This window comes from Caloenas nicobarica, chromosome 2, assembly GCF_036013445.1.
Source record: "Caloenas nicobarica isolate bCalNic1 chromosome 2, bCalNic1.hap1, whole genome shotgun sequence".
NCBI lineage: Eukaryota > Metazoa > Chordata > Aves > Columbiformes > Columbidae > Caloenas > Caloenas nicobarica.
Genome location: NC_088246.1, coordinates 44,631,819 through 44,647,453, shown reverse-complemented (window position 1 = coordinate 44,647,453; position 15,635 = coordinate 44,631,819). Strand labels below are relative to the sequence as shown.

Here is a 15,635-nt window from a genome sequence, read left to right as displayed (position 1 = left end):
GCAAGTCATTAACCCAGTAGACCAGTGCAGTTGTGAGATGATAAGAGCATAAAGCTACTTCATCAGTTCTTTATAAATATGGCCTTTTAATTTTTTTTAATGCAAGCTCCTGAATCGTGGGTACTCACTGTATACTGGTCAGTCTCCAGTAATGGCACATACTTACCATATTGGCCGTGAGAAATCAGAGTGCTGACGCAGGGGACTGGCTGAGGCCAATGGACTCTGGGACACGTACTAATAGAATAGAAATGAATTCTGGAGTAGCCAGCTGTGGCTGATCAGTGACCTCTAGAAGGGATAAGCGTGGGAAAGGAGCAGCCAACAGCACTTACTGCTTTTCCTGTTTTCCAGCTGCTGTTGTGCTGAAAAAGAGTAATCATCCTTCTCCAGGAGAGGAAGATGACACACACCAGTGCGACTTTCCGACCTGCTTCCATGTAGTGAGGTTAAACAAGCCCTGGGACCAGGGACCGAAACCAGGAGCTGCCTGTTCCCAACAGGATGGCCTTGCAAGCGTGGAGCCCTGCAGCAGAGCGAGAGGTAATCCAAGGGCACGGCACCTGCGCTCTGGTCTGCAAACTGAAATGGCCTGAGCAGGAGGGTTGCTTAAGAATACCCTAAGGATTTGCGGTGAGGGCTCTCTCCTGCCACCTAAGTGTAAATCTCCGCAAGAAGAAAGACCATGATGTGGGCCTCCCACAGACCCTTTCCCTGGTACCCACTTCTCCCCATCTCACACCACCAGCAGCACCTCCTGGATGCCAGCCTGATGTCAAGCTCATCAGTAGGGCCCAGCGATAAGTAACTCCAGCTCTCCTTGGCTTTCCTGTGACACTGAGGCTAAAAGCAGGTCTGTACTTCTGCCCCTAGCCAAAGGGATGGCCAAGGGCCCTGGCCAGCACACAGCCTCTCATGCTCAGCAGCAGCGTTTTGCTCCATGATGTCTCTAAGAACAGTGGAGCCTTGAGCAATTTTAAGAGTGCAGAACATGTGGCAACTTGATGCCATATTCCACAGTGCATCATCCTGCAGCTTTCACAGAACATGAGAATCCCAGACACAGGGTATGAAGTATACATAGCAGACAAGCAGCAAAGAGACTTTCCTATTACTCCAGGCAGGTCTGCCCTTTAAGTACTGACACAGCCAGAAACTGTTGATATCTGCCAGCATTTCTATTAGTGCATAATGTGCTCACATGAGTTCCTCCTCTAATAAGCTTTCTACTAATGTTTGCACCTGCTCTTCCTTGTCTCCTGCTCCTTTTTGTCCTAATAAGCTCCTAGTCCTCTTCCCTGGAGTATCACTTAACACCCTGCATCCCCCCCTCCCCTTCATTAAAAGTTATCATTATCCTACTGTCCTGCTATCTCCTCCATACATAGCAATTTGTTCCCAAAGCCTTTTAGGAGCAAAGAACCCATTCCTTCGTGGTTCACACAATGCAAAACACAACCATTTCAGAGCAACAGAAAAAGCATGCAAGCTGTCACATAGCCTGCAGTGTCCTCATCCAGCACTGGGGCCCTCAAGCTTTTCAAAGCCACCCTTCCTCTTTCTTTTAAAGTTTCATTTCCTCTTCTCATCTTCCCAGTTTCTACCTGACAAAAGCACTATTCACTCTTTAACTTATCTCAAGCCCACAGAGCTCAAATATCAGGGTTTTACTGCTTTTTTTTTTGTCAGTATGAAACAGTTTGTATTATACTACCTGTTTTCTTCTCCCAACATTTACATTTTAATTTTCAGTAAAAGTGAAACCCAAACTCTACCTATGCTGGCTCAAAGTACATACTACACTCATCTTGGAGCTGAAGGGGACAGACAACTTTTGGATAGGATAGTTGCAGACCAACACATCCAAACACAATAGCAGGGGAACAGATTTTTCTGTGGCTCCTACTTCTTGTCCTCCAGTTATAGGATGTATTCTGATACTCCCCAGAAAGAAAGTCACTGCTTTAGCAGAGGAAGGAAAAAAAATGAGCAAGACAACAATCTGATTCTCAAAGCCATTACCTCATCCAAATAGCAAATATAGTTTATTTCTAAAACAGCTGGAATCCCACATTTGACAAAGCTGCAGACAGATGGAGCTTTCAGAACTAGGCTGACACTGAAGGAAACTTAAAACACTTTTGCTGGCAGAGCCACAGTAGTGAGGTGCCAAAGTCCCTGCCAGACAGAGCTGTCATACACAGATGCTGGTAGAGTTGGTGATACCAGCAAAACCTCTGCTTTTCTTGGTAGACATGTTTCACAAGGAGGATTTGGGGGGAGTGAGGAAGCTTTGGCAGCAGAGATGTCAGCTTTCCAGACTGAAAGCATCCCACGTTAAGAGCATCTGATGGGTCTATGGACCCAGCACTGTCATAACAGCAAAAGCTTCAGGCACACATTAGACCTGTCGATAGGCACAAAAAACAAAAGGGAACTTGTAATTTACTTGTCTTGATCCAGTATAAGCAAGCGCACTTGCAGCAAAACGTATTCTTTGGACGATCACAGAGCACAGTTCAGAAATTCTTTGGTTGTCAGACTGCATGAAATTCCCCCTGATTTTTTTTCCCCTACGTGGTGACAAGTGACAGGATGATGTGGCAGGCTGAAAAAAAGATGCCAGTGTAGTGCCAGGAGAGGGGGCATGATTCCAGCAGAGAGTGGGAACAGCCTTTTCTTCAGAACAAGCTCAGGCTCCAGCCCCAGTCCTTAGCAAGTGCTTCTCCCCACTGCCATGGCAATGCTGAGGTCTCAGCTGTATTCAGCCTGCGTGCAGCAGAACATTGGCTTCCCACAGGATTGCCAAGAGGGGTTAAAGCCTGTAGGAAGGTGCCGACTATCTATCTGAGGTGATATCTCAGGAGGTAAAGGAGAAATAGAGCGCTTCTCTTTCCTCTAGGGGAACAGAAGAGGTTGTATCCTTAAATATCTGCCATGCCAGCCCAAATTAAAATCTGAGTGCTGGTTTCCAAAAACCGTAGTTAAGTCAGTCTTGGCAGGAGAACTGGTGATCAAGCACCCCTGTGTGTGTGTGTACCTTATTCTGCAGGTATTCTCACTCAAAGTGCCCACAATGAAGTCCCTTGACACATATGTCCTTTGGACTGGTCCTGTGCTGGCAGGGCAAGGCAGCCTCAACCATCACTGACTCTGCTGACCGTGGATTTCTAGCTGAGAAGGATGTCTTGTTCTCTTAAGCCTCAGAGCCTTTGAGGCATGCTCAGTTGAGGTTATTAAAAAGAAAAAAGCGACCCATTTCTGACCAAACACAAAATATGTCATCTGAAGGCATGGGGCCGAAAAGCAGGCCAAAGTTAGACATTGCAAAAAAATAAAAAATAATTAATATGAAATTAATAACATCATAAATGCCTGTTATATAGTTTTATTTGAATAATCCTCTGTATGAATGTCAAAGCAGTTTATCTGGGAATGAATATATGTATCTTCACCCACAAACAGCAGACTTTTGGGCTTCCGAATTGTTTTCTGCTCTATGTTGCTGTAAATAGGGCACTTATGAAAAAGAACAGCAAGAAGAGTCACAGAAACTGTTTCCAGGTTATCTGCTCAGGTATTTTCATTTACTTATTCAAAATTTTTGATACTTTAGCAGTTGGTCAGTGTCTCTTGTCAAAGAGCAAAAAAAAAATAAAGGAAAAAAAACCTAAAGATACATATATCAGGATGAGAAAAAAAATAAGGTGGCAACAAATGGCAACATATGATGACCTGCTATGTAGCAAAAAAAAAATTTCTGAGAGGACCATTAAATTACTTAGCAGTATTGCCACAGAATTTCAGTCAAACAGAAAAAGGCACAGTAGGCCAGAAAATGCTTTTTTTCTCCAGAATGGACCTGGTGAATTGTATAAATCCTACTTTTTGCAGAAACCTGCTGCACCATCATGCAGTTGTCCTGACAGAAAAGATCGACTTATAATACAAGTTCTACTTCACAGCTAGACATGAAAGGGGAAGCACCAAAGAGGAAGGGCCTGCGCTTCCCTTTTTCCTACAAAGAATTTCCAGCTCACCAGAGATGGACTGCAAAGGAGAGAAAGACAAAGATTCCAAGAGGCATTGTCTCAACGTCAGAGTTACACAGAACTTCACGACAACACCAGGCTGGGCAAAACTGAGCTGCTCTGTCCAGGCTCTGAGGAGAGTCTCCAAAAGCATGAACCCCACCCAGCAGAGGCAGAGAGAGGGACAAACCGCACGTAAGGGAGAGAAAAAAGCACATTGCTCCATTCACAATGAACTTTCCATAAACACCGTTAGACTCCAAAGAGAATAATTTAAGGGAAATTTTCTACAGAAGAGGTCTTACAAATACCCATTTTATAAATGAGTATTTGTCAAAAGGAAAAAAAGAGATCCCACAAAACATTAAACACATATTCTTGGGTATGCACTTTCCTGTATTTGTCAGAGGAAGTTTTTAAGAATAATCTTTGATTGTTAATAACCTGTAAAAATCAGTGGAGAAAAAAAAAAAAATCAATTTCATCATGTACTGTTGGGGCTCAGGAAAGTGTTTGCACTGATGTTGGCTGAGCTGATGTTAGAAAAAGTCCACAGTTCTGATGGAAGAGGTAACAAAGACTTGGGTCAGCTTATCCAGGCACAAATCAGTTTGTAACAGTTCCTTCATTAAACAAATCATCATTGGAAGTTAAGAATCAGGTAGGAAATTGCAGGATTTCCTTTCTGTAAACAGACAGAGGAAATCAGAAGCAGTTTCTCCATCCCTCTGAAAGGAGAACCAAATTACTCTCCAAATGAGTTTTAAATGCACTTGTTGCAAAAAGCTGGAAATTACCACAGCCCAGCCCACGAGACAAAAGTTGTCTTTCTCTGTAAAGCTCATAAAAAGCAGGTTCTCCATTATAAACTTCTTTGAGGGGAGGGGAAGCGAGGGGGAGCAAAAAAACTTTGGTTCACAACATTGTTTTTGCATAGGCATTCAAGTAGATCTTCAAAAGCTACCGGCTGTCCAGGCTGGCAACAAAATACCCATGTTCTCTCCTCAGTAGTGGACGCTCCTTTTTGGTATCCTATTTTGTAAGGCAGACATCTTGCAGAGGTGAAGGAGTCATACACATGCATCTTTGAAAAGGAAGACAGTGTCAGTTGTGCTGCCACAAATAAATTCATCTACTTGATTAAGGAACACACAGGAAAACACCTTTTGGTAGGGGGCAAGGGAAGGAGAAGAGGAAGCATTGGTACATTCACTACTTGCTAGGAGCAAGTTGTTTTGCTCTTGTAGCTAGTTGTTAACAGCTGTCAGTAGCTGTGATACATCTGTGTTGGCAGAAAATATGGAATTGTTGCTTTGTGAGTAATTTTGCATAACAAGGTACAGGACATTAATAAATCCTTCCAGGTAGATACAGCCCTGTGGCAGAAAATATAAATATTCATTTTGGAAAGCATTCTGGCAGTTACTAAGCATGATACTTACTTGATGACTGTGTGATGCATGAAACCTTGTAGGATGACCACATGCTTAAAACACAAAGGATTGTAGCTAGGAATCCAAACGTCTGAATAAGAAAACAAACAAACCACAAATACTTACAGAACATTAGATGACACAGATTCCATTAATGTATGGACACTCTTGTATACCCAGATACATATTTTACAACATTAACAGACCCCCCAAAAGTGATTTTTTACTTCGTTCTGCCAATATACTAAAAAATTAAAATTTTTCATAGTATAACAGCAGCTCGTGTATTGTCAAAATAATGACTGAAAGATAAACTAAGAGTCATATACAAGGGAAGAGAAAAAGCTGGACAGCAGCACAGTGTCTCACCTTTTGGACTTCTCACTAGGATTTTGCAACAAAGATTTTTCCTAACACCTCTCATTACTGCTCTTTTACTGCCCCATTCAAACAAGTCTTTCCCTGCCATCTGCCAAATAAACAAGTCAAGTTAAACTTCTTGTCCATTTGCATAATTAGGACTAAGTTTCTGAAAGTAATTATTTATTCTGGAGGTGTTGTATTTCATGTCCTGCTGCTGTGAAAATACTGTTGCCCACGCTCAGAATCCTGCCTCTCTCTATAAAGCCCTCCAGCCAACAGAGGCAGAGAGTATCTGCCAGTAAATCGGCCCAGGACCCCAGTGGGTTTTAGCTCAGAAGTTATCTAGAACAGGGCTCTGTTCAGGAGCGGGAGGTGTCAAAAGCTGGGGTGAAATCCTTTAGGTAACTTCTAGCTGCTACAACAGTCATTTGTCAAAACTGAATTGTCTTAATTCTTGCCTTAAACACATTAGTTCTTTTGAGCTGAAGCAGGAGCCTGTGATTTGAAACTATCTGACAGGACAAATACCCACTTCAGTGGTGAATCTGGACTCTCACAACAAAATGTTTTTGTTGGCATTGTGTTACAGAACATTCACTGACATGAGCTAGAAGATAGTTCACCCAACCAAGACACAACAAGTGAGTCTGTAAGAAAATAAAATTACGAGTAATAGATTTCCAATGCCCTGTTTAATATATATTGCAATTTAAAAAGTGTCAGGACTAATAAACACAGTCTTACCGCTCCAGCCACAAGTCCAGTCAAATTGTAACTCTTGGATGCTGCTACAATTGATGCAATGAGAAGCAGAATTGTACCGATTAAATAATGAAGAAACTCCTGTAAAGACAAGCACAGCCTGCGTCAGATGGGAAACTTATCAGGAAAGCTTTTCAACACGTCTCAGAATGAAAACAAGTTGGCAGAGATTACTCAAACCTGGAGGACACAAACACAAAACTTTAAAAAGCTAAAAAAAAGAAAGAGAAAAAAACCCACCTAGTGAGCGGATTTTGTACCACACCGAACTTTCTGTTTGAAGAAAGAGAGAGGGCCAATCTTCAGGTCTACTAACATCACTGGAATAAGATCTACTTACTGGGTATGGATGTAATCCTTTCAATTCACCATGGTATGTTACTGAGGGTGAAACACCTACCTTTACTGCATCAAGTATGCACCTTACTTAAAGAGAAAATACTGGCAGATTTGCTAACAACTTATGTCAACCAAGACTGGAAACAGGAGGGAAGCCACAAAAAGCACAGCTATGCAGACACTCAGGCTACGAACTACTACTGCTAGGAACACCCAGGCTCCTAAGTCTGTAAGGGTGGCTGCAGCTGTCCTGCAGTAAAACGTGATGCCAGGGCTTTTTCTTAGAGAGCACTAAGGCACCACATTTAAGCTCTTCTCTAGCACGACAAGTATCAGTCCAGGAGTCGATTTTACCTTGTTATAAGCAGAGGTTATCTGTGGATTTGGATTTTGAATCCTCACAAAGCTTATGGCAACCAATACGGGTGTTTGCAAACTGAATATGGGTTGTCTCTTTTGCATGGTGGGGTGGGCAGGAGGGTACCTGCTTATTTATCTGCATTGCACTACCAGCATGAGCCAAGCAAATGCCAAGTATAAGGGAGAGCAGAGATTCTGTCTCAAACCAAAGGAGGGAGAATATAATCCCAAAAGGAAATGGTTCAAGGAAATCCCAGAAGAGAATTAGTCTACCATACCATATCACAATTTCCCTCTGCTCAGGAGGATCTTTGTCATAAAGTAGGCTCCGAGACTGCAACGTGCTTTTCTCATTTGTAACCTTGTGCCCGGTAATCAAGACCTCAACCATTGCTTTTGCTAGAATAAATTATTTCTGTAAGGAGGCTTCCCTGGCTAGTCCACGATGCAGCAGGCAAATTAGGCGTGACATTGCCTCCTTGGAGACACCAAATAAAGCAGTGTACACAGGCCACTATTTCAGAGGGATCTGAGGGATGGGCAAAGGTGCAAAAGAATCATCAAAGGCTAAATTAGGTGGTGAACCAACCCCTGGCAGGGCCAGGACAGCGCTCCTCTGGAGAAATACTTTAAAAGGTGTCAGTGCTGAACAACCTCTTGAGCCACTGCGACTTTAGTGACTGCAAATCACACCCCTGATTGCAATGTAGGGATCCTGCCAGGAAACTCAGCCAAACACTAGCTGTGGTTTCCCAAAGTCTCTTGGAGGCCTTCTTGTTCTGTTCTATGGATACTTAAATATGTGACTGGAAAGGAGGCTGGTTGTAAAAGAGCAGCAATGTTCAGCCATCACATCTCATAAAGCTATCTGAAGCTGAGCAGCTACAAACTACAGTGCCTGAAACTCACTAGTGACTCTGGAACATCTAGGAATGATTAAACACGCAACAAAAAACAAAAGCAGCCTATGCAGAGGTCAAAATGGCATAGTTGCGTTACAGCAATGCACACATGAAATGCTGCTTTGCAAAACTGTCATTTATCAGCTTATTTCAATGCCTGCATCTGTATTACCTCTAGATAAAGAAGCACTTTCTAGAGACAGATAGTGGTGGTACACAGTTGAAAAAATAAAAAGGAGCGCAAGTCTAACCATACTCTTCAGCTAAAAAGAAAAATTAATTTTTCTCTCTGGTTAGAAGTGGATGGACGAACAAACTGTTATCTTATATCTGTAAACTACTTACATAGCTTCCATTAAATGCCATTCAGCCACTTCTTGGATTTCAAAATCCCTCTATATCTCTCCAGTTGGCTTTCCCCAGCCCTTTGGTCCTTCCTCTGCGGCACTAACATGTAACTATGCGTAAAGGAGCCATATTCTAAGAGGTTATTTAAATCCATCATCCCAAACTAGGACACAGGACTCTTCTGTTAGTTGACCTGACCCAAAGCTACTGAGGAAGCTCAGGTCTCATATTTTCTGTGTTGCTTGTCAGTTCTCTGCTAGGACATGAGAGATGGATGTACAGGGGAAATGCGGGAATGAGGCAGGAACATCCTGCAGGGTATCCCAGGAATGGCCAGGCCATGGCAATCAGGCAGAGGCTCCTATTTCTTGCTATTGTTTAAGTTACCTAAAACCATACCAAAAAAGAGACACATTTGACCTAAATAGCATTCGTAGACTTATTTTGGGACAGGATGTCGTACATGAATTATAATGCTATGATTTGGTAGTCTTGCAATCCCTTAGCTGCTATAAATTACCTGAGCCAGAGCCCATCTGCTGAAGGCTGGATAATCAGTATCAATTTAAATTGTCTCAGAATAGTACTATTGCCTTCCCTGGAGTAAATCTGGATTTATATCTGTGTAAAAGAGGGCAGGATCAGATCCAAATCAGCTAAAAACCTTACAATTACAGAATTTGCTGAACTGAATACTAATAACAAAAGCAACAAAAAATATTTGGACACAAGGCAAAAAATAAGTATGTGAAAGACAGCGTATCATTGTGTGACAGCACAAGGAAATGGACTAAGTAATTGAGACATCAACACACAAGAGAGGCAAGGAACCCAGACTTACAGCAAGTGGCCAGCTAACGCAAGTAAGCTTCCTATAGATCCTGAAAATGTGGATAATGTAGAAGAACAAAATCATAACCAAGTCGCACATGGTGACAATCTGAAAGTAGCTGTATGCACTGTTATCCGTCCACGGAGAACTATTTACACTGATGAATCCAATCAGCAGTGAGATCTGAAAGAGAAAAGGCACATTAAAGATTTTTACAATGATGCTCAGAGGGCCGTGGAGATGATTTTAAACACAACAAAATGGCATTTAGAAACGAAGACAAATATCTAATGAAAATTGGATGGTCCCAACAAAATGGAGGACAAAGTAATGAGCACAGTAATAATGTTTTAAAATTTGCTGTTAAATGAGCTAAAACAACCATTAAGAGTGAGGAAAGGGCCAACCACTAGAAGGAAAAGTAGCAGTTTCAGTCTGAAGAACCCAACCTGAAGAAGTCTCCATGCACAATACAAGAGGTCTCAAATAAAGAAGAGGCATTGAATGCCTGGAGTTGCACCAACAATTAAAGCACCTAAGCCCCATGGACTTTCAGAAGGATATCACTGAAAGATGTAAAAATTAAGGTACCCAGGAACACATGTGCCTTTACTTTCATTTAGTGACATTTCTCACATGCAAAGTTTTACCCTTCCTTTTCTACCACCTATAGAGCAGGAGTATTTGCAGACTACAAGGTAGTATCACACCAAATAATATAAACATTTGGAGGAACTGATTAATTCATCCTGCAACTAATACAATAGTTACACAGTTTTAATATGTTACCATTGTCACATAAAACTACAAAGAATTATTGTACAACTTCTTTCAGTTGTAGGCTTGCAAAAGACAAAAGTTATTTTATTTGTTAAATCTAAAGCTACTTGTTTATTGTACTAGCCTTGCTGCTTCTATCAGCCTGGCTGGCCTGAGTGATAAAAACAAATCTACTGACGATATACCCGAATATTTTCTTATTACAGACTTTGTCAATGCATGCCTTCAGCCACTGTGATTTTTAGTTCATCCAAAGTCAGCCAGGAGCAGTAATGATTCACATTTTAAGTGTTTTTCCGAGACATTAAAAAACTATCTGAGGAAGCCAGCACTTCAAGATTCCACCATCCTCTCCCACACACTCACCTTCCAAACTCCTCACCAACTGCATCCATTATCAGAGCAATTTCCTTAAAATTAAAAGGGAAAAAACACCCAAACAACATAGCTTAGATTCTTCCTGCTGTAGTTTTAACTTTCACCCGCTCAGTTCGAAGCAGACAGGCTAAACATACACATCCTCAAGGGCAACCAAAAGCTCCATACACACATACAAATGTTACAAGAAGTTCACAAGAACTTGCACCTTGACCAAACTCCATCCAAACAGTCACATCAATGTCATGACAGTGAACCACATCAAAGAGGTGGTTTTCTCCAAAGAGAAAAGTTAATGCTCTAGGATCCTTTCCCACACAAGTGGCAAAGCTATTGTTAGATCTAGTCCAGCTCCATTATTTCTACTGTGGTAAAAATAATGTGATATTATCGTGATATTAGCATTGTAAGTGATGCTCAGTCCAAGCCAGTGACAGGCTTCTGTGCTACAGTAAGCCTACATCTTCTCTCATCTTTGAAACAGATACAGGGTAGGGAAGACAGGACTTTTAGGTACAGGGCTAGATCATGCTCAATGCTTTTCAAGAACAGAGGCTACATGTGCCTTTGAAAATGCATGATATTGCTCAGTCCCTGTCTCCCCAAATACATCCCTGCCCTCTGGTTTGGGAGTGTAGCACCATCGCAAAATCCTGCATGTCTTCTGTCTGCACCATGCCTGTTCTCTGGGTCTCACAGCCTAGCCACTGGGGAATCCTAAATGCACAAAGTCTTGCACCTTGTGCATGACAGACCTTTCTGAGATGCTACATTTCTTAGAAGACAACAAAGCAATGCTTCCCACAGTTCAGCATTTAAAGACTCCTGGCCCAGTTCTTCAATTCTGAGATAATTTAAATGAAGTTTTGTCCAATCTATGTCTACGTAAACCAGCTCTAAGTTAAGCTGTGGTTTCATGAGGGGCCATGGCCTTCGTCATCTTTTTCTCACCCTGATTTCAGTCCCTATCATGTACTGGCTCCTGCATTTGTCTGTGTCGAGCCACCTCAGTGTACTTAGCCAGCAGAAAAGCGAACTACTGAAAAAGCAAACGGCTTTACTATGCCTCTTTCATCACACAAGGCAGGGTCAGGTGAGCAAGAGAGTGTGAGGGAGAAGCTGGGACTGCAAGGGAAAGCATGGGAAGCGCTGAGCACAGGACGGCAGCAGCCAGTAACCACACTGGCTCAGGCTGCCGCAGACCGTCCATCACCATCTCCATTCCTTGAATCTTAACATCAGTTAAGCAGAGAGTTGTCTGACTTAGGCGTTGAATAACTTAAACAATCAGAAGGAGATCAGTAGGACATTTACCCCATAATCTAGGGGAATGCTCAAAGTGATGCAAGACACAGCTATTATCTTCATGACAAAATGAAAATTAAATGTAATGAAATTTCATTCTATAGGAAGACTCAACGAGAAGCCACAACAAACATTGAATCTTGCTCTGGGATAAAGATGGAATGAGGACAACACTTCTCCAACCACCAAAGACTAAAAGGGTCTCCCTTATTCAAATGCCCTCACAATAATCAGTTCTCAGTCTCAGTTACACTGTACAAATCAAGAATGAAGTGCTAATTCACAGAAACATTAAATCTGCCCGTTGGCTCATTTCATGCTTGAATCATTAAATTTATCAGCTTTTTTTTACTGTGTACAAAGGACTGGATCCTTGAAGTACAGCCACTGCCCAAATAATAAGAAGCACTGGTAAGAAAACCTTAGTTTAAACTAGACCCAGTTCTTTCAGCTTCAGAGAAGCATAAAAGTTTGGGGTTTTTTTTCAGTTAGAAGGTAAAAAAATGAGAGGAGCATAAAGAACAATGTGAGCCATCCAAGGACAAGATCAGGAAATTCATCTGAGATGTTATATTCCTCAGAAATAAGAAGATACAAGATACCAAGCAGTAGGTGAAGAATCTGCTCAGTTTCTATGAACAGGACAAAACTGTGGATTTGAACAAACATGCTTTCCATTTCAAGTGTACTTCACAATTTAAACAATTCCAAAGACAGTAAGTAAAGATTCTCCCTTCTTTGATTTTAGATGTGACTCAGCACACGGGTAGGAAGAAATCCTGCACAGAAATATTTCTTTCAAAGATTTCCTTTCTTAGCATAAATTTCACAACAAGAGATTTACATGCAATTTCTAAAGAGAGTTATCTGATGGGAGGCACATAATGCTATTTCACAGGACAGGTGCAAAGGGGACCATATCAACAACTTTTATATAAAGCTATACCATGTTTGCCACACTATATTGCTTGCACGGCTAGCAAGTACAGTCAGAGTTTAAAACCCACCTGTTGAAAATGCTAACAAATGTAGGAAATAGAGCAACATAACATTATTTATCCTTTAAAAGTGACAAATACTAGAGTTCCTTCACCAGATATTGGTTTACCATGATATAGCGGGGGATGACTGCATTTTTTCCCCCTGGAATTCCTGCTTCCAGAGAATTTGAAATTTAGCGATAACATGAGTTATATGTAACTATCTGGGATACATTTCAACTTGTATCTTAGAAGTCAGTTTGTGGCACAGATAGAGAAATGAATGGCAAGGCACTAAAATGAATAAATGTTATGAGTGTTCTTTACGCATCTGTGCTCAGGAGAGCAGGTTAATAAATCTCAAAAATAAAAACTACAGGCACAAAAAAATTAGGGCGCCGCCATTTCCCTTGCAATATAGTATTTCACAGATTGTGAGAGCAGCAGACATGCAACCCACAGCCAGCAAGCCAGTCAGACCAGAAGTACAAGTCAAATGGTGGTCAGTCTCATTAGAAGAGTTCAGTTTGCTCCAGAAAGCACATCCAGCTTCAGACCTGGATTACAAAAAGGATGAGGTACACATTGCAGGACACTACTATTTAAGTGCTTTCTGGTTTCTGAAAAGCAAAACAAAGAACATATGCAACAATCAACTCCAAGGAGGGATTTTGGTATTTAAATAAATTTCTGTATTTACTCAGTTTCACAGAAGTTTATTGGCTTGAATTAATCTACTTCTTGACTTTCCATTGGACCAGATATTTGAAGCGAGTCATGAAGTGTGTTTAGGAACACTGGTATCACTGGTATATATCAGGAACTATCTCACAGTGAGCAGTGTGAGCTAAAGGCAGTCAGCAATTGCCAGGAGGCATTCAACACCTTATTAGACAGAACAGACATCATAAAAGAAAGATGGGAAGGGTCTGCATTCTCTTCTCTATTTTAGCTGGAGACGAGGCAACCACATCTTCTGAAATGTGTCTGTGGAAAGTATTGGCTCTTGCACAGCACTGACAGAAGCTCCCAAGCCTAAGCATTCTGACTGGAAGTGAGCACCGCTCTACCAAAAATGAAACATAACTTGCTCTTGCCTGATATGGTCTTCCTTCAAAAGCCAACCCATGTCCCCTAAAATAGGGTGAACAAGCACAGATCACTCAAGGATGTTAATGGCAGATGGGACATACGCTGGGAAGATCTGACCTTCACAACAAAGAAGGGCCAGGTGTTATGCTGCTGCTGCCTTTAAGTGATGATGGCAAGGCTCAAGACACGTTTTCCCCCATGCTGTGACATCACTCACTCAATGTGCCAGGCATGGGCCAGGCCAACGAGCCATACCCAGAGCGGAGGGGTGAGAGAGGGGCTGCAGCAGCACAATGTGTGTTCCAGTCATACAGGAAATGTAAGGTGTGATACTCTGTATAGTCTTGTGCTCACAGCAAGGATCACTGAATCAGAGAATGGTTGAAGTTGGAAGGGGCCTCTGGAGGTCATCTTGCTCAACCCCCCTACTCAAGCAGGTACATCTAGATCTGGTTGCCCAGGACTGCATCCAGCTAGATTTTGAATATCTCCAAAGATGAAGACTTCAAAACCAATGTTTGACAATCCTCACAGTAAAAAAAGCATTTTCTGATGTTCAGATTGACTTTCATGTGTCCATTGCTTCTCGTCCTGTCACTGGGCACTATTGAGAAGACTCTGTCTCTCTGTTGTTCACTCCCATCAGGTAGTTATCCACATTGGTGGGCTCTCCTGAATCTTCTCCAGGCTGAACAGTCCCATCTCTCTCAGCATCTCCTCATGTGGAGGATGCTTCAGAACCTTTGTCATCTTTGTAGACCTGTGTTGGACTCACTCCAGTAAGTCCATGTCCCTCTTGTACTGGGGAGCCCAGACCTGCACACAACACCATAGATGTGGCCTCACCTGTGCCAAGCAGGGAGTAAGGAGCTCAATGCACTGGAAACACTTCCTAGAGCAGCCCACTTGGCCGCCTTTGCCACAAGAGTGCATTTCTGGCTCATGGTCAGCTTGCTGTCCATCCACCAGGACCCCAAGGTCTCCTCTGCGGAACTGCTTTCCAGCCAGTTGGCCCCCACCCTGCACCAGTGCAGGGGCTTTTCCCCACATATCTCTGGACGCAGGACTTGGCATTTCCCTGTGTTGAACCTGACGAGACTCCTCTCTGTCCAGCCTGTCAAGGTCCCTCTCCATGGCAGCACAACACTCTGGCTCATCAGCCACTCCTCCCAGTTTTTCTACCGTCTACAAACTTGCTGAGGATGCACTCTGTCTCATCATCCAGGCCATTAATAAAGATGTTGAATAGTACCGGCCTCAGTATTGACCCCTGGGGCATGCCACTAGTGACTGGCCTCCAAGGACCTTGTACCACAACTCTCTGGGCCTGGCCATTCTGACAGTTCTAAATACACCCCATGGCCCACTTACCTAGTCCATGCCCTGTCAGCTTGTCTACGAGGATGTTACGGAAGACCACAACTTTACTAAGATCAAGGTAAACAACATCCATCGCTCTCCTCTTGTCCACCAAGCTAGTCACCTCATTACAGAAGGCAGTAAGGCTAGTCAAACATGATTTCCCCTTTGTAAATCCATACTGATCACCTTGTCCTTCATGTGTTCAGAAATACTTCCCAGGAGGATTTTCTTTATCACTTTCTGAGGGACGGAGGTGAGGTTGACTAACCTGTAGTTCCCTGGACCTTCCTTCCTGCCCACAGAGATGACATCAGTCTGTTCAGAATGGCACAGTTTCCTTCTGTACTTCTCAGGCTAGAGAGGATAGG

At 42.5% G+C, this 15,635-nt stretch overlaps 1 protein-coding gene across 1 annotated transcript in view; it reads right to left on the bottom strand.

Annotated features, from left to right (window-relative positions):
• Positions 1 to 2,003: 2,003 nt before the first annotated feature.
• Positions 2,004 to 15,635, bottom strand: part of CMTM7 (CKLF like MARVEL transmembrane domain containing 7) — a 28,214-nt gene continuing 14,582 nt past the window's right edge. The window contains exons 2-5 of the mRNA XM_065628952.1: positions 9,380 to 9,553; positions 6,572 to 6,670; positions 5,474 to 5,555; positions 2,004 to 5,115 (exon numbers count right to left, since the gene is read on the bottom strand). Of these exons, the coding sequence (XP_065485024.1) occupies positions 5,102 to 5,115; positions 5,474 to 5,555; positions 6,572 to 6,670; positions 9,380 to 9,553 (369 nt within the window). The 3' untranslated portion in view covers positions 2,004 to 5,101. The remainder of the gene's footprint in view (positions 5,116 to 5,473; positions 5,556 to 6,571; positions 6,671 to 9,379; positions 9,554 to 15,635) is intronic.